Source organism: Eleutherodactylus coqui, chromosome 6 (genome assembly GCF_035609145.1).
Source record: "Eleutherodactylus coqui strain aEleCoq1 chromosome 6, aEleCoq1.hap1, whole genome shotgun sequence".
Lineage (NCBI taxonomy): Eukaryota > Metazoa > Chordata > Amphibia > Anura > Eleutherodactylidae > Eleutherodactylus > Eleutherodactylus coqui.
The window spans coordinates 174,317,931-174,337,852 of NC_089842.1; the positions used below are offsets into that span (position 1 = coordinate 174,317,931).

General features: G+C 40.2%; 1 protein-coding gene across 3 annotated transcripts in view; it reads left to right on the forward strand.

The window, feature by feature from the left end:
- Window positions 1-14,631, forward strand: part of ARMH4 (armadillo like helical domain containing 4) — a 172,613-nt gene extending 157,982 nt beyond the window's left edge. For 2 of the 3 annotated variants that reach the window (XM_066608245.1, XM_066608246.1), the window contains exons 7-8: window positions 14,065-14,199; window positions 14,354-14,631. In XM_066608245.1, the coding sequence (XP_066464342.1) occupies window positions 14,065-14,199; window positions 14,354-14,422 (204 nt within the window). In that variant the 3' untranslated portion in view covers window positions 14,423-14,631. The remainder of the gene's footprint in view (window positions 1-14,064; window positions 14,200-14,353) is intronic. The other variant, XM_066608247.1, reaches the window with a different exon arrangement.
- Window positions 14,632-19,922: the final 5,291 nt, after the last annotated feature.

Below are 19,922 nucleotides of genomic sequence, written 5' to 3' on the forward strand. Positions count from 1 at the left end.
GGGCAATTAAATACTGTTTGCAAGCAGAATCGATAGCAGCATTTAAAGGCTTAACAGCTGTGAAAAGTGTTCTCTCTGATCGTGGCTGTAGCAGGTAGGCGTTGCTCTCAATCCCGTTTCATACACAGAGATCTGACGTGTACTGTACATGTATGGCACACGTCAGGAAGAGGTTAAATTCACTGTTTCCAAACATATATCACATGCTTACTCGTCCAATGGTCTGTACAAAAAAATTGCAGCATGGTCTATTCTTGTTCGTTTTCAAGGACGTGAAGAACACATGCAATGTCGGGCAACTGTGAACATCAAGAAGCACACAAATGACGGTTCGCTTGCTCTCTGATGTTTTTACTCCCTTATTTTTATGGGCTCATCTGGCCCTAAAAGACATTTTTCTCCTTAAAGAAATATTTTTCCCATGGAATCCTGTCATATGTGTGAAATACAGGTACATGTCTAGGGATGCATGATGCTTTGAGTTTAGATCATTGGACCTGCGGTTTCATTGTAAGATTCAAGCATAATTTGGGTGCTAATGTTAAACTAGCTTTTGCTACCAGGAATGTTTGGTCTGTAGTGGAAAGCTCGAGTTTACCAAAGCTGGAGTCTGATTAAGAAAGAGTAGGGCAAGTTCCTCAATACATAGGCCATCTCAGATTGGATTAGGGACAGGCTAATTAATCAGATGCACCTGGAACAAGTTTTAAAAAAGTGCATCAAGGGTGCGGTCACACGTGCAGGTTTTGCTCACTTTTTTCCTATGTAGTTTTTGCAGTTAAAATCTGGTTGTGAATGCTAAAAGGAGAGAACGTATAAAGGACAGATCCTGCTGTTTTACTTTTAATTTTCTCCTGGTTTTAGCTTCAAAAACTGCATTAAAAAACCTGAACTAAACCTGCACATGGGGCATCTCTCTGCTGACATATTTACAAGGAACCAGTGAGTAGCAGACAGTGTTACGTTTGTGCAGGGCGCAAGTACAGCGCCCCTCATGGACATCACCAACGCATTAGACCAAAATGTAATAAATGTCCTTAAAGGACTAATACAGACATACTGTATATCACTAAAATGCAGGACAAATAACGGTAACAGAAACAGGGGAATGGAAAAGCAGCTTTAGTGTGGCATACCCCAATAAGGACAGCGCCACATCAGAAGCCTAGTCTGTCCCTACATGGGAAAAGGGAAGAAGTTTAATGCAGAAGGAAAGAGCAATGTATATAACACAGTATAAATATCCACAGACAGCTGACAGGAGCTTCAACAAATACCTCAGGCAGAACAATATCTGAGTGTTAAAGCAGCAGAATGCAGTCCTAAGCTCTCGCTCACAACTTGAAGACTGCGGGTTCAATCCCCGCTGGTTCAGGTAGCCGGCTCAAGGTTGACTCAGCCTTCCATCTTTCCAAGGTCGGTAAAATGAGCTTGCTGGGGGGTAATAAACACATTACCTGAAAGCGCTGTGGAATAAGTTGTCGCTATACAACTAACAGGCCCCCCCCCCCCCCTTCCCACATAGAGGCAGCCGCAGAATAAATACACTTCTGTCATGGCTGATTGGCTGGCTAGGGAAAACACCTTCCGGTTGGCCAATCAGTCCATAAACCAAAGGGAAAGCTGTAGAAGGTTTGTCAAAAAGTACATATTATACACTGAGTCCATCAAGGGATTTCTGACATACCACACCTCAGGAACCTTTTGCAGTGCAGGAAGAAGACACACATTGGAGCCCAACGCCAAATTACAAGGCGCATATCAAAGACCCGGTCACATGGGCAGGGGCTGACTTTCTTTTTCTTTTATTAAATGATTTTTATTAAAGATTTTGTAATTTTTAAACAGTTACAAACAGTTCCCCCTCTATCCCCCCCCCCAACTCTTCTCACTTTTTCAGCAGCCAGTTCAATATCCAAATCAGGATTAAGGAAAAAAATTAAATCCAAAAATGTTTTAATCCTTGGGTACTGCTTCCACTGCTGACCAGTTACAAATATCCAGGTTGCTCTGTCCTTAGGTTCTTATTGTACGCTCTCGTTTTTCAGGGCGTATTAATAATCCAGACGTTAGACATTTGAGTGATAGGCATCGACACCGCCTCCTCCCCTCCACATATTCACCTGAATATCAGGTTTGCCATTAGATTACAGTTCAGAGCATTGAGGCCGATTTAGAGCTAGCATACAGATCACTTCAGCCATACATTAACCTATAAATTTACAGTTGTCAATCCAAACGCACCCAGCCATTTCATCCACATCTTAGTATATTTGTACCCAGCATTGTGTTTAATATATATCCCTTTTTCTCAAGGTAGAAGACACTTAATCATAGTCTTGAGTTCTCCGATTGTAGGGGGGGGCTTCCTCCAGCCAATGTTGGGCTATCGATTTCCTTGCAGTATATAGAAGCTTTGCTATAACTATACCTCTACAGCTAAATCATGAACATAGCCAAGTATACATACTAGAGGAATGAGGTCAATGTTAACCCTGTATGCAGTATTGGTTGATTAAGGATTGTATCTCCACCCAATGTCTGTTCAGTTTTGGATATCGCCACATCATATGCATTAATCCTACTGTTTGAGTCTTACAACGTATGAACAAAGGATTATCTCTTACGCGTATATCGTGTAAAAAAAGCAGGAGTGTGATACACTCTAGTAAATATTACTGTGATCATCTGTGTGGCTCACTTAGTGATAGTTTGGGAGTCATCTGTAAGAATTTGTCCCATTGTGAGTTTACAATAGGGCCAATATCTGCCTCCCATTTACTATTAACCACTATCGGATTTCGTAAATTTAGCTGTCTTTGCAAATTGCCATGTAGCAGTGATATTTTCCCTGCCGTGGAAGAGGATGCGCCAATAATGTCAGCTAATGCAAAATTGGAGATCTTTATTTCCGTAAATCTTAATTCTGTCTGGTAAGCATGTCGCAGCTGAAGGTATTTATAGGACTGCGAATGCGGCAATCTATAACCAGCCTGCAGTTGATCAAACGATTTTATTTCCATTCTCAACAACATCTGAAACCCCAGCTTGATGCCCCTGTTCTTCCAACTATCCAAGTCTTTTAATTTGTTGAACTCCGGCAACCAAAAGGTGTCCCAGAGAGCGGTATATTACGTATATCCCGTGATCCCCATCATAGCTCTGATTTTCCACCATATTTTGTGTATAAGGGAAAGTGTGAGAGATTGGACATTACATTTAAAGCTATGTTGTTTCAGAGCTTCAATCAGGTGTGATCCATTCAAGTACTTTTTTAGGATCTGATGGCTAGCAACTTGTATTTCTTCCGATTCCCATCCCTTGAGGAGCTGCATGTGGATGCTAGAAAATATATCATAGGATTGGGTAAAGTCAGACCCCCCTCCTTTAGATTTCTAAATAAACTATTAACTTTATGAAAGAATCATTGTGGGAGCCACTGTGGTCAGTTATGTAGCAAATAGAGCAGTTACGGTATCCAGATCATTCTAATTAGTGTTGCTCTATCACCGAGATTGGAAGCCTCCACCACTCATCCAGTTTCTGATTGAATCTAGTTAGTATGGTAGTGGGTCTAGATTTAGCTTAACAGAATCCGAAAGAGTCCTTGATATATTCACACCTAAGTATTTGAATGTTGATGTGCAAAATGTTCAGGTTTTATAATTGGATTAGGTTTATCTACTGGCATTATCATGGACTTGCTCCAGGTAATTCCTAGTCCAGAATGACAACCATATTTGTCAGTCATGGAGATAGCTATCCTCAAGGACATCTCATCCTCCCCTACAAACAGTAACATGCTACTTATTCTACTTGTAAGAAGCTCGATTGCTATTGCAAATAGTAAAGGGGAAAAGGGACATCCCTGACGTGTTCCTCTGCGTAATGGGAATGTATCTGTGCAGCCCCCAATCACTCTCACACAGTCTCTAGCATCAGCGTATAGTAGCTGCACCCAAACATGTGATCAAACCTCATTTTGTATATCACCTCCTATAGTAAAGGCCATTCTATACTATCAAAGGCTTTAGCGGAGTCCAATGAGCATATTAATCGCTCTCCCTCATTCAGCTCCACATTCTGATTGCGGCCAGCATGCCACAACATTCAGGTTCTTCAGTGCAATTGAGAATGGCTCCGGTGTACTTAGAACGATTGCTCTGTATTGCTAAGAGCTCAGAAGAGCAAGATTCAATTTTGTTTTGCCTAATCTGGAAACCTCCATTTTTTTGCCGGATGCTATATAAACATAGGCAAACTGTAAGAACAGTGGGTGGACACTGACAACAGAACTGCACTTCACCTAATGCAGTCACCTTTTCCAGGGTACTAACAGTACTCAAATGCCCCCAGGACTTATCATATTGTGTAACAACCAGACAGTCAAATCAACAAATATATGAAGCACGAATCAATTGTAGTAATTCATGCAAAAATAGAAAATTCACCAATAGATAATAGTAACAGGGTAGTGATGGTAATGAGATGAGGGCACCAGTGAATGATAATGATAGTTAGATAATAGAGCAGATGGGTGATCTAAACACAAATAACCTTGCAACACCTAACGATACCTCTCCCTCGTTCCCTAATATATCCCTAGCACTAACCCTAACACCAGACACCACTGTCCCTGGGTAGCCCTATGGTATCCCTATGGACATCCTATATTAAATACTGACCCTGATAAACAATGAGAGGGAATCAAGACCCAAAGACAAGGAAACCAAATTGAGCAGAGCTGAACTAAAAAGCAAGATACAGACAGATATAAACTGGGAATAAGTAAACAAACTATAAGACTAGGAGAAAGAAATGGACTGGGAAAAATATCACAGGAACTAAACCACACTGACAGAGGAACACAGCTAGACCAGGAACAATATGCCAACAGCACACAAAAAATACTGGATTTAAAAATACATAGCGTATGCTGAAACCAGCAACCATACAGCAGAAGCCAGGTATATTTAAAGAGAGGGTAACCAATGGTGAACTCTTCCTCAAAGCCTGAGCATCCAGCAGTATTGTCAGAAAACTCACTTTAATGGATCATCTGTGGGACAGTTGCATAACAAATGTCTCAACAACAAACTACAAGACAGGAGATGACAATATAGCGGGAGAATTCCTGCTGATTGAAACACAAACCCTGTAATTTGGACTTTAAATGTTTTTATCTATTGTGATCAATGTGCCTTCCTCTCTTGATGCTAATCACCATGTAATATATGGGAGCTACAGATAGATTTGACATCCTAAGTTCATTGTTCTTACTACCGTTTAGCTTAGCGCTTTGTTAAAATGAATCAATGATTGGAACAGGATTCTATGACTGTATAATGACTTATCAATGCAACATTAGGAGACAGAAATACACCTATCAAATAGCTTCCCAAAAGTGTCAATCAGAGGATCAGAAGACGTGAGCCCCAACTTGTTATGAATAGGGTTCTCCTTACCTTCAGCTATCAGCATTTAGGGTGTCTTACTACTGGCGATAAAATCGCGTGATTTTCACGCGTTGTGTGAGTGTGAAAACGCAGAATTATGAAACCAATGATTTTCAATGGTTTCCTTCCTATTTGCAATGTTTTCACTAATGCGATGTGGAGTGAAAAAATTAATGACAATATCTTCTATCTTTCTGCGTTTTGCGATTATTATTTATTTATTCCTAGCCCATATTTCCCAATGGAGCCTCCTTTCTATCGCATTGCAACGCATTAACTTGTGATTTTCGTGCAATGTGTTTTTAACATTAGAAACTCCTATTGACTTTCATGCGATGAAATCGCCAGCGGCAGTGCTGTGATGCGCGTTTTTTCACAACAAAAAATATCACTGACCCCTGAACAGAATTGCGATTTTGCGGCGATTTTTTCATGGCGATATCGCAATGGCCAGTCTGAAAGAACTCTTAGTGTACTGGTTCCTAAGGCAAAGGGGCATATGTAATTTCTGTTCCCTATTTTGGTACTTTGGGAGGTGGTTCGGACTGTAATCACATGAGGTTTTTGCTACTTTTATAAGAAAATATTTTACTCTGATTTTATAAAAGACATTGGAAAAAACTGCATTTGTAAGCAAAGCCTTAGTGGATGTAATTGCATTTACCTACAGATACAGACAATGCAAATGGTAAAATATATAAGATATTCTTTAAAGCTGAAAAGGCAGGATACTCTATAGATGATTTCATATTTATTCACAACTGCAGAGCGTAAAGGGGTATTCCAGTCAGTGGACAAAAATTGAACGTTTACATCCATATGGAACCTCCCCAATCCTGAGAACAGAGAGATGTGTCTCTTTTTCCCCATCCTCTTCACTTTCTGATTACTTCTCCCATGTCACTGAATGAAGAACAGGTTGTGCAAGTGCGCTGCCGCACTATTCAGTGTCAGGGGATGGGGAAAACCGTAAATTGTGTCCACTAACCAGAATATCCCTATAAGTATAATAAATGTATTTAACTTCTGTTTAAATAAAGTAGAAATGGATGCAAATTGACCACTGTTTGAATCCATTTTTCATTGACAGTAATGTGAAAAAAAGAGGGAAAGCGTCCATACTGTTTTTGACTGCACCAATTTGGTCTAGTAAAAACACAAAGCCAATGGAATAAAGCCAAACCGAAGCATTTCCGTTTTTTCCCCTCTCATCAAAATCAATGAAAAAAAGAACGTCAACGTTTAATTCTGTTTTTCAGTTCCAAAAACTGAACTGATAAATGAATTCATCTGGACTACGAGATGCGGGTGTGAATGGGCCTTAGCATTGAGATTTCTTAGTAGTGATATCCAGATGAGCACTGGGCCTATTTTATTCCACCATTAGCTTATAAAGCAGTCAATCAGTGAAAAAGTATAATACAATTGAAAAACCATTAAGTCGCCCACTAACATGTAAGATACAAGTGATCTCGCCCTTGTAAAGCAATTTTTATGCTTCTTTGGGTTTGTTTGATTGTCCCCATTTGTCGTATTACTTTCCAATTCTTCTTCTCCATTTACTGTCACCACAGCCCAGATTTCTATTTTCACAGTGGAATTGCTTTTACGTATCGATCCAAACAGAGCCCTTGTAAAAAACCTGCGTCAACCCTCATTAATCTCCCACCATCACGTACTTTGTGCACTACTGACCCCCACCCCATATCTATCATAATGAAATATTTTTTCTGTTTGACCCAGCAAGATGTGAGGTAACTCTGTTACAGATTTTTTTTTTTAGAGCTTTGATACATTTTTTTAAATGCAACCTTTTTAATATGATGGAATATTACTAACCAAAAATGTTGTATATCTAAATGTTAGAACAAATTACTATTAAGAATTAAAATACGCAGTGAATAGATCAGTAATTTCTGTGGCTTTATTCATATGAGCACGTTTTGTGCACGCATTTCGTTCATCCAAAGAAATCTGTAGCATGCTTACATGTTTTTTTGTGTGAAAATGGGAAGATGGAATAATACATGTGCATCGCCACCTATTGGAAGGCAGTATTACTGCAAGTCTATGTCAGACTTTTTAAAGAAATCCCTATAACAATGGCTTTGAATTGTAAGACAAAGCCACAATAACCATACACAGACAGCTGTTTCAGGGTGATTCCTTTTAGGAAACAGCTGTCTGAGCATAGTTATTATGGCTTTGGCTTACAGTTATCAGTCATTGCTATGAGGCTTGTTTAAAAAGTCTGACATTGACTTGCAGGAATGCTGCCTTCCAATAGGTGGCACTGCAAAGGTATTAGTCCATCTTGCCATTTGCATATTTCTCAGAGGAGCATGGATGGCCTTATACAGGGGCGTAACTATAGTGGATGCAGGGAATGCGGTTGCACCCGGGCCCAGGAGCCTTAAGGGACCCATAAGGCCTTTCATCTCCATTGAAAGAGCCCACTACTACGAATAAAGCATTATAGTTGAGGGCCCTGTTACAGGTTTTGCATGGGGGCCCAGAAGCTTTAAGTTACGCCTCTGGCCTTATAAATCTCCTTACCCACCTTATAGGTGCTCTTCTTAAGGAGAAACAATACCCTTCCTTTTTTAATTGCTTCATGAATTGTCATCAACAGCTTGTTGATGGGTCAACTTGTCAGTGAGACCTGCTGTGTTTTACAGATCCTAACGAAAACAAGAAGGGGGTGCATTTACTGTCTGATCCCTTTTTTTCGTACCCTGTGTAAGCCCACTCTAGGAGCACTGAACATGTTGTTATTGCCTCCACTACTGGTGACGTAAGGAAATTCAAACTGACTGTCTAATTGAAGGTCAGTTTGGATTTCTTGGTGTTAAGTGGGACAGCAAAGGCTACACTAGGGCTGTGTAAAGAAGATGTTACATAGTAGCTTCTGAAGCTTAATTGATTATTTTTTCACTTTTCACATCACTTTATACAACTGCAATTTTTCTTTTAAATATTCTAAAGAAGATGGCCAGACACCTTAGATAAATGTCGACTGAACCCACCAATTTAGGTGCAGTTGGCCGATTAATGTGTTTGGAGGTTACTTGACTGTCTCTTGACGGCAGATGGCAGGAAAAGAAGGATCGGGATGCTGAATTTCAGTACACCGGATATTTTGTTCCCATGGAAGATAAGGCGCTGCCAGATGTGGGTTTTTTTCTAATGGCCACCCTCTCCATAGTGAATGTCATAATGCAGGTTGCATTGGGGAAAATATTGCCCTATGTATTGCTAAGCTTAAACATTGGAAACATTGGTTGTCACCCCATTTTAGCCATTTACAGTTGTAAAACAGGAAAAGCTAAAAAGATTTATTTTTGGTGACTGAAATAGTCAAAACGTACACTATCCTACCAAAAGTAATCAGACACCTGAGCAAGAATCAAAAGTAGTATTTATTTCCATATGTTACTACTTAGTGGGGCTCTAATGACATCGGATACTCTCCCTGGCATACTTTCTACTAACATCTGATACGCTTCAGCTGGTATTTCCCTCCATTTAGCCTTCAAACGTCTGGCAAGTTCTCTCAAAAAAAACAAATGCTGTTCATATTTCCTAACATGATATTTCAGTTCATCTCAAAGATGTTGAGTAGGGCTCAAGTCGGGACTCTGTGCAGCCGGTCCAAAAGTGGAACATCCATATCCTCAATCCAATATAAAACAGCGCTGGATTTGTGACGAGGCGCGTTGTTTTGTTGGAAGTATTGCTGACCATTCCCAGAGTATTGCCACATTATTGTCAGCACAATGTTGTCTAGAATGTCAAGGTACACATCCGTGTTCATGCTTCTTGCCACTACAACCAACGGACCCAGACCATGCCACTTAAAACATCCCTAGATCACAATAAACAACCTCCACCGTAATTAATTGTTGGAACAACACACTCAGGCGAAATGCGTTCTCAGGCATCCTCCCCTCCCAGGCACGTCCATCTAATTTAAAGATGGAATCGTGTGATTCGTCACTTAATAGAATGTTCTTCCATTCCTCAACTGCCCAATGATGACTCTCCTTGCACCACTATAGATGGTCCAGTGCATCTTGTTTGAGAGAACTTGCCAGATGTTTGCAGGATGAATTTAGGGAAATACCAGCTGAAGTGTATAAGTAGAAAGTATCCCACGAAGAGTATTCAATGTCATTATGGCCAAAGGAGGCCCACTAAGTATTAACATAAATACTACTTTTGATTCTTAATCCGGTGTCCATTTACTTTTGGCAGGATAGTGTTTGTTCCAGACATTATAGATACCATGCAATAAAAGAACCTTAATTGATTGATTGTGACACAATACAAACTATATCTTTGTCTGGCTGTTGTATTTTTAGAGTGGATGGTTTTCTCTATTCCAGAGCATCAGCTTACCTTCAGTACAGTATCTCTCTATGGCAGAGGCCTTCACTGTCCTGAGTCCTTAGGGAGGCAATTTTGTTGTGTCATGAGAAGAGCAGGCTAAATATTCCTGTCTCACTTTCAATCCCTGGAGCACCAGATAAGGCTTTACTAGGAGCTGAGACCATGTGTTGTCTGCAAGAATCCTATCAGTGTCAGAAATGACATCACAGGCTTCAAGGTTAACGGATTGCTTACCCTAGAGAGAACAGCAGCCTTTAACCATTTCTTATCAACCTTCATCTATTCTCATCAGACTTCACTGGCCTACAGTCACTGTTAATGGGGGAGAAAATACAAAAGACATTTTTTTCTCTCGGAAGTGCATCATATTTTAGGAGCCTAGTCTCTTCACGGTCACCGGGTTTGACATGCGTCTGTATTATTTGATGAACATTTCAAGAAAACTGGAAGTATAAAGCATCACAAGCAAACCTGCCTGTGATATTATAGTTTCTTGCACTAGATTTACATTGCAATCTGGTCTTAAAGATTCTTTTGCATGTTTCTCCTGACACAGGGGGTGATAGTTGGAGAGTGATCTTTGGTGAGGCGGTTGCACCCATGCGCTTTGTATGCTCAGAGTGAATATTCGCTGGACATAATGGAACATTAGTGCTGCATTTAATTTAAAACATGGAGAATTCAGTTTCACCCCTTACATGGTAGTCAGTTTGTGTTTCTTTACCCTGAGTCATACTCTCCACGCTAGGACCATCTGATGGGTGCAGTGGTGGAACCAAAACCATAGGGTTCCCAAGAGGATTGGACTCCCCCACCTTTAAGGGCTCCCAAGAGGAATGGATTTCTTCCGCCCTTTAAGGGCTCCCAAGAGGAATGGATTCCTTCCGCCCTTTAAGGGCTCCCAAGAGGAATGGACTCCATCCACCCTTTAAGGGCTCCAAAGAGGAATGGACTCCATCCGCCCTTTGAGGGTTCCTAAGAGGAATGGACTCCATCCACCCTTTAAGGGCTCCAAAGAGGAATGGACTCTATCCTCCCTTTGAGGGTTCCTAAGAGGAATGGACTCCATCCCCCCTTTAGTCTAATTTTAAACAATTGCATCTGTTTCATATATAGTATCATTATTATTCATGGTAGACTTACCAGTAGTGCTTTATAATGAAGACAAGACAAAGAATGAAGGTAGACAGTATGATTGTCAGACCACTAAAATAATATTCTGTTTAATGGCGGAAATCTCGTAAACCTAGCGTTCTAATATAGCATTGTGCGCACTCATAGCCACCAAGGTTTATAATTATAAAGATTTATTATATTCCTTCATCATTGTGTGGAGACGCATAGATGATAGCTGTTGAAAAATTGATACATTAATGCACATTACAAGCATTTTACCAGAATTAATATATATTTTATATGACATAGCAGAAACCTGAAGCAAAGGTGACCTTTCAGCTTCAATAGCTTGAATATTATTTGTTCTCATATCAATGTTGGATCCTTCCATAAAGCACTAAAGTGATAGAAAATTAATTTGTGAAGATTTTACAGTTTTTTTCCTTTTAGATGGCATTTTGTTTATGACGTTATAATATTCATTTATTTCTCCCAAATCCCCCATAAACATGCATGCTTGGCTGAACTTGCATGTTTATTTTAATCTCCCATGGGATTTCAACACGCCCAATCATTCTTTATCACTGATATTTGCCATTGGGGGACAGTCGGACGGCCCCCATGCACATTAGATTTTTAGCAGGTTTGCTATAATCTCTGTGGTTTGCATAGAGGCCAGGCTGCTCAAGATATTAAAGATGCTCCGATAGGTTAAAGGGCTTGTCCAGTTGCTATACAATCTCTTAAAAATAGATCCAAATCTGTTAAAATACTAAAGGCATCGTTACTTTCCCGTCCTCATCCTGCTTTCCTCCCAGACTACCACCTGAATGCTGCGGCCAACCAGAGGCTGCAGCAGTCATGTGCCGTTCTCCTTGCAGCATGGCTCTCAGTATCTAAGTGGTGATGCCAGGAGAACGCCACCTGACTGCTGTGGCTCTGATTGGCTGTTAGTAGCCATTCCAAAAGAAAGACCATGAGGACCATGAGGCTGCAGCACTGGGTTGCCGGGTGTGAAGATGCGTAAGTAATGCTACTTTTTGTATTTTAACAGATTTGGATGTATTTTTTTTAAAAAAGATTGTAAAACCCCTTTAAGAAAATTGTAAGAAAATAACACAATTAAAAAGTTTTTTAAAAAGTCATAAAAATGATGCTAGCAAAAAATAGACGTGGAGAGGCAATTAGCTGATATATTCCTTCTCCATGTCCTACATATGTCTCAAAGCACTCAATAACCTTGGGCATTTTTGGCCTGTAGTGCATCTTGCCGCATCGATGATGTGTGCTATTATACCTGACCATTTCCTTGGAGATGACAACTACTGTCCAAGAGCATGGTATAGCCAATGCTAATAAAAAAAGCTCCTGAATCATGTGCAATTCATTGAAAACCATTTTTTTGATGGTCAATTGCTTTTTGATCACTTTGCCAGCTGAGACAAATGCTATGTTTTGCTATTCTTAATATGATTCGATATAATATGCAATGATTTTTCTAATACAAGTACCTTCTTGGAAAGAGTTGCTAATAATATTCACATATATGCTGTATGTGTAAGCCTTTCTAAAACTAGGTAAGAAAAAATATCTCAGATTTCCAGTTATTTCAAGGTCTATGTTCTTGACAAAAATATTACTCTGTTTTTAGAGTAGTTCTTATACATATTTTATGATATTATAATTGGGGTACTCAAGTTCCCAACCATATTTTTATATATCAGTTTCCTGATTTTCTTGGAGGTTGCTCTGTTGATGCAGAGATCTTGGGGTTCCTCCTTGTTTGCTTCCTCTACATTAGTCATCTTCAGGCTTTGGCTCCCCAGCTGTAGTTTTGTACTGTTATAGACTATAGAATATCCTGGATGAGGACTTGAAACATTCTCAAAATTTTCACTGATGTCTGTATAAATCTAGATGTAGACTAAAGAGAACCTGTCATCAGGATTTTCAGTCGGAAACTGCCAACATAGTGCCTATAGTCATGTTTAGAACACCACGGAAATATCCTTGTGTAGAAGAGAAAATCGTTCTGGAGTCTAAAAACGTACATTTGTTACTTAGTGCCTTCTATGCAAATGATTTGTCTTGAGTCATGAAGGTGGCCACAAGAGGCCTGAGTCACCACGTCATAAGTGACTATATGGCTCCTCTCTTCAGGATTGCCACTTTCTCCAGCCACTAACATCAGCACAAGTTGTGGTGAAATGTCAAGCTTGCGCTGTGCGGTCTTCTATCTCCACCAGCTGCACACGTGCACATTGGGTCGAGGTATCTGTGTTCTGCGCAGGGTGTGAAAATCCACAATCTCAGCTTCCAGCACATGCAAAATGCATTAGTAAAGTCAAGGTGTCGACAGCAGGACCCAATGCACATGTGCGTAACTGCCAGAAAAGAGAGCCATAAAGCCTAAGCGCAAGGTTTTACAGCGACTTGTGCTAATGTGAGCAGCCAGGGGAGGCGTCGATCCTGCTGAGAGGGACCTCAGGGTGGCCCATCCTTGTGACTCGAGAAGAGTCATTTGCAAAGTAGGTGCCAAGTAATAAATGTAACTTTTTAGGTTCAAGAATTCTTGTCTGTTTTACACAAAGTCATGTCCATGGTGTGTTAATCATGATTGTAAGCACTATGTTAGCAGTTTAAGACCAAAAATCCTAATGACAGGTTCCCTTTCAGAAAAGCAGGTATTAATTTGTAAAGTACAATAGATGGGCTGGATTATGACAAATCTCTATGCAGATAATGAGGGTTTTCATACTCCGGTGGAAGCAGGCCTGTAGAATCCCACAGTTCTTCATACTATGCGACCCCCCCCCCCCCATCCCCGGTAAGTAAAATATGGGAGATGGGGGTAGCTTGGCAAAAAATGGAGTTCATTTGTATTCTTTGCTCAAAGTTACCTTGACAGTTGTAGCAAAAACTAAACTGTGGACACTAACCAGCAAGCTCTAAGTATATACCGAAATGTTGAATGATTGAATTTTATTGTAATTCTGATGCACGGCTCTGTAAGGTATTACTTTTAATCCTGGGATTTCTTAGGGTTAATAGCACCAGAGAGACAGAATGCTGAATATTTATGTGTCTGCTATTTCCCATGCAGGCAGGGTACATGTCTGGTATGCTGGTACCTGTGGGAGTTGGTATAGCTGGAGCACTTTTTATCCTTGGAGTTCTGTACAGCATAAAGATTATGAACCGCCGCAGGAGAAACGGCTTCAAACGACATAAAAGAAAGGTAAGCTACAGCCTTAGCTTATCCATTCATCATGATTTACACCCTTCTAGTACATTATTAACCTTGAATAACTCAACACCCTACCACAAACTACTATGCTCATGCCCAGGATGCAGGACACAGGTTAATGACTGGTCTTCCTTGTTTCCCCAAGCAGAGAGAGTTTAACAGCATGCAAGACCGCGTCATGCTCTTGGCGGACAGTTCAGAAGATGAATTTTGATTGGAACTACTTCAAACACCCTGGGATTTAAATGACAGTTTTGCAAGAAAGAGAATACAGTTCCTGCAATGTCACTGCTACCAACCAGCTGTATAACACCCTGTAGTGATTATCATGCATTGAGGTCGACAGCATGCTGTCTTGTACATGTTTGTTTTTATACAACAGTGAAATGATACGTGTTAACATGCAAAGTCCTTCTAGTGCAAGTGTGATACGTTTTATAGCAAGCTATTTTTTGTACATTGTCAGAATTTGCTGTCAAAAAATGCAGGTTATGTATATAGTAGGTATGAGCAAAACTAGGCTAGGACTACATGGATAACTTTGTGACCACAGTGCCGTAAGGCCTAATAACCAGATGTCTAGAATTAGGAAACATGATTGAATTATTCCAAAAACAGCATCACTCGTGTCCATGTCTTGTGTTCAGTAGTGCAGTTCCTCCTCATTCAAGTGCATGGGGCCGAGCTCCAGTACCGGACACAACCCTTAGCAGATGTAACGCTGTTTCAGGGGGGAAAAAAGTTAAAATTTTTGTTTCTAATTCTGGGCAACCCTTGAAATCATGGTGTTTTATCCATTATATACTATAGCAATGTGATGCCGCGATGTATGATTCACTATGGTTCAGGGTTTTCAGACCTGCAGGTACAATGTCACAGCAATAAAGTAGCCCATGTTGCCCTAGCCGTGAAAAAGCAAGAACATGTTGATGAATGCCTCAAAGACGAAGACCTACAGACCAAATAGTTAATGCAAAACAAGATGTAAGCGATAGACTGGTATCATGTGTGATTTTTGTAGTATGTACCTTTTGCTCAACAATTGATCTCAGCAAGATGATCCTTACTCTGAAGATAGCCACCCTGCCAATAAGTTGTCCCACCTCCTAAAACCCCCTGCAGTCAGCAGATATTGTGTTGCTGGATTTAGTTTCATCTAACTACATATTGAAAAAATATATAGCATTGGCCTGACCTCCATTGAATTAAATGAGTGATCATGTAATATATAACTGAGACAAGCCTATGGCAGGACTCTTTCTTAGCATCTCTGGCTAATAGACGGGGTCTTGAGCATGGGACCTTCCTCTATGACATTTATATGGACATAAGGAAAGGGGTTGTCATAGTGAGATAAGCCCTTTAACTGATTAATCAATAGATGGAAAAGTAACATCAACTTCTATAAGTTTGCTATCTGCCACCCAAGGGGAAAACAAAATAATGCATCTTTTAAAAAACTGATCATGACAGAACTGATGAGGACTCCTGTAAGGCCACTCTCATATTTGCATTCAGATTCCTATTCGGGTTATCATTAGAGGTGAGCGAGCATACTTGCTAAGGACAATTACTCGATCGAGCAGTGTCCTTAGCGAGTATCTCCCCGCTCGGAAGAAAAGGTTCGGCTGCCGGTGCGGGTGAGAGGTGAGTTGCGGCAGTGAGCAGTGGGGAGAGGGAGAGAGAGATCTCCCCTCCGTTCCTCCCCGGTCTCCCCCGCCACTCCCTGCCCGCCGCCGGCAACCAAATCTTTTCTTCCAAGCAGGCAGGTACTCGCTAAGGGCAATGCTCGATCGAGTAATTGCCCTTAGCGAGTATGCTCGCTCATCTCTAGTTATCATTTTCCTTATCCATTATGAAAGCAGAAAAATGAAATTGTACCTGATGGGGTCTGCCCTATGACGGAATTAAATAGTGCCAAATGAACCCATTGACTATAATTGGTCCTTCATGTCCTTCAGCATTTTGGGGATTTTATGCTGGATATGTGTCGGAGGCTTTGAACAGAGCCTCCAATGCAGGTGTGAATATGGCCTAAATGGGTGCATGCTTGCACCACTTTAAGTTCCATAGACATGAGTAGGATTCGTCAACAAAAAACAAATGCAAAAAAAACCTGTGAATCTAGCGCTATATACAAATCAGAGATCTAAAACAAAAAGATAATAAAAGGGAGATATTAGAAACAAGTTGGGTATATATCATACACCTGTTCTCACTAAGGGTCCTTTTACATAAATAATAATTGTTCAGTTAATCAATGGATCATGCGAAACTGAACCATGATTGTTCAATGTAAACATCGCCAACGATTTAATGATCGTTCATTCTATGCAGGCATGATATTTTGATGACAATCACCTTGCGTAAACAGGCAGTCATTCATCTATAAATCAGTCCTTATTATCAATAAATGAGTCATTATTGCTCCGTGTGAAAGCACAGGAGCGATAATTGTTAGGACCACTGTAGAACCACCCTAAGGACTCATTCACATGGGTGTAAATACGCCAGGTATTACGCACATAATACGCAGTGTATTCATGGGTGGGTTCATTCACATCTGCATATTTTTTACGCATTTTTCGGTGGCGTGTAAAAATATGCAGCATGACCTATTTTGCTGCGTATTACACACTAAAGTAGGCCATAAAAGTGAACGGGCTAGCACAAATACACAGTGAATATGCGTGACAGATGCATATTCATTGCATATTTATGCATCAAAACAAGGGCCCTTCTGTATATTTTTTGGTATGTGTAAATATGCTGTGTATTTATACGTGCAAAAAACCTGCAGAAGGGCCAAAATATGCAGTTAATAGGCGCTTTTTAATCTATAAATATGCTGTGTATTCACAGACTGAAATAGACTCATGCCCTTGGGCCCTAAGCTTTAATAATTTCATTAAAGGGGTTCTGTCGCTAAAAAAGAAAAATTCTATACTTATCTATTCCTCACCGTCAGTCTACTTACCAGATCTTCACCTCCCCTATCTTCTCCTGTCACCTGCAGTCCAGGGGGGTCACTTCACCTTCAGCTGCCAGATTCTTCTCCTTCCTGTGAGGTTGCGTACATTTGCTTGGCAGTCTTCTGCCCGCCAACCAATGTACGTTACGTCACAGCTTACAGGCCTGCAGGGGGACTGCCTATCTTCTTCAGAAATTGCTCATGAAATAGAGCTGTCTCTGAAATAGATTACAATTCCTTCCTAGGCAGTGAAGCTACAGCACGGGGATGACCCAGCCGGAAGGAATCTGAGGAATGCAGCCTTCACAACAAGCTGAAAGAATGTGGAAAATAACTGGTGTGGGGGCGCAACCCTCTAAGCTACTAGAAGATAAAAGGTCCAATATGTGATAGTGAAGGCACTTCATTTTTATTATTTCACAAGGTAAAAACCAGCAATTTAAAACGCGTTTCGGGGTCTTGCTCCACCCTTCTTTTTCATCTCTTTTATTTATAACAAGCTGGCCCCAGCGTGCGGTGAGGTGCCCCGAGGCACTGCAAAAGCTTAGCTAGGAGAAGATGTGCTAAGGAAACTGCCAGGGAAGGAATAGGTAGGTATAGATTTTTTTTTAAATGACAAAACCCCTTTAAGTCTTTGCTACTAGCAATCAGGAAGGCTTCATAGATCACCCCAATGATGGTGATGTGCATCTCTAAATATAATAGGTAGAAGTCTGCATGATCCAAGTTAGGAATAGGTTCATGCATTTCATTTGGTGGTCTGTTAGAAGAATGTTGCTAAGCATATGCTCAGCCATATGCAACTCTATGCCTATACACTTGAACTTACTTTATCATTAACTCCCAATGCAGATATACTGAAAAGCGTAGTCCACTACACACTATAGTCCAAACCTTAATCACAAATGTCAGTAACTTTAGGGACTTGAGAAGTGTAGGGAACAGCAGTGTATGTGAATATAAGAACTATTTAGGAAAGGTTTTGTAATATTTTACTATTCTACATCTACATGTTATTAATAGAAGTGACCTATTGTTGTGCCTTTATTCCTACTATAGCTACCTGATATGTAATTTTTAATCAGATCTGGTATTTTATTGGACATTTTTCTTTTTAACTGGTTAAGTTGCAAGACATATTTTATCCACTATATTTTCCTGCCAACTAAGCAGAGAATCTATCCTGTTTAGAAGGAACAAAGCTGTAGAAGTTAATAAGTGGTAGAAATTGGGCACTTATACTCTTACATATTGAATTAGTTAAATCACCAATCTGCCTATGAGCTTAGCATATCTTATCAATGGACCCCCAAGACTTTAGCCACCCCAAAACTCGACTGATAAAAATAAGCCTTTATTCAGTATGTGGCAACCTTGAATAATATGGCCATGTCATGTGGACTGTATCAACGCATTAAAGGGCTTCTCTGGCAAAAACATAGTTTTCCATCCCTGCACCCTTTCACCTGATTGCCTGTCACACTCTGGAGGTCTCTTCTGCATATTGCAGTCACTTCTCTGCAGTGCAGCCTCCTGTCCAATACTTACTGATGCTGAGATTTCTCCCTCCTTTCTATTTTACTATTTTGTGCTATCAATCCCATGTTACATCAGCACCACATGAGCAGCTAAGCCTGTACCATCTCTGCTGCAGAGAGGACACTGATTATCACTACTCCGTATGTTCACTTAAATAAGCTACAGATCATAAGTATACAGAAAAGAGGCTGAAAAATCTTCGTCTTCATTCTGTTTAACAGGAGCCTTTACTCATTGTCAGTAACTGTGGTAGGAGTTTGTGTATACCCTTCTAAAAAGCTTGTGTGGTAGGCTCCACAACACTGGAATTATAATGACTTTTTGAGAACACATAAACCCAAGTAAATCTGAGCTGGTCACATGACCCACTAGAGGACTGCAAGAAGTTTCAGATAGAAAGGAATAACTAAACCAGGTAATACTAGCTAACTATAGTATTGGGGGCTAGTTACATAGTGAATTATGTGTAATGCAGTTGGTGAATATGCTGCAGAAGATACATATTGTTGTCTCTTGCTGTACTGTTAGCATTAGATCACTATTTAATGATCTAAAGAAACCCATCCTGCCAGTCCCTAATAAAGGAAGGTTTAGTGTCATTGCAACCCAACTGGTTGTCCCTGCTCTGATGTTCTGTTCTTCACAGCACATTTTGGCAGTTTAAAGGCAGTTATAAGCCAGTATGATATGAAATCAAAAAGTACAGCGGCAAATCAGAATCAAAAGTTTAGTCACCTATTATTCACTGTACTCACATCATACCAACTTGAGCAATTACAGTCAAAACACATTGTACTAAAGGTCACGCTATAATACGATAGCCTCAATTGTCATAGCTTTGAAAAATAATTTGCAATATTCTGTTCCAGTGTGCAATAATTCACCCATAGTCACAGAAGTGATATATGACAAGATGAGACTACTGGAGCCTGGAACATAGTCCTAATGGAAATGATTGGGTGTCTTTCTATGGCCTATGATAGAAGATATACCAGGTGGTAAATGAATATACAAACTGTGAATTGTTCTTATCAGATGTTTTCTGTAAATAGTGAAATTTCATGATAATTACTAGCCTAGTGAACAATAACTGAATCACTTTTCACAACTTTAATATGTAATATATTTCACTAGTGTTCTCTAATGCGTACATATCTGATAAAAGTCATCCAAAACCATCAATCTGGGGAGATTGCCCAATGAT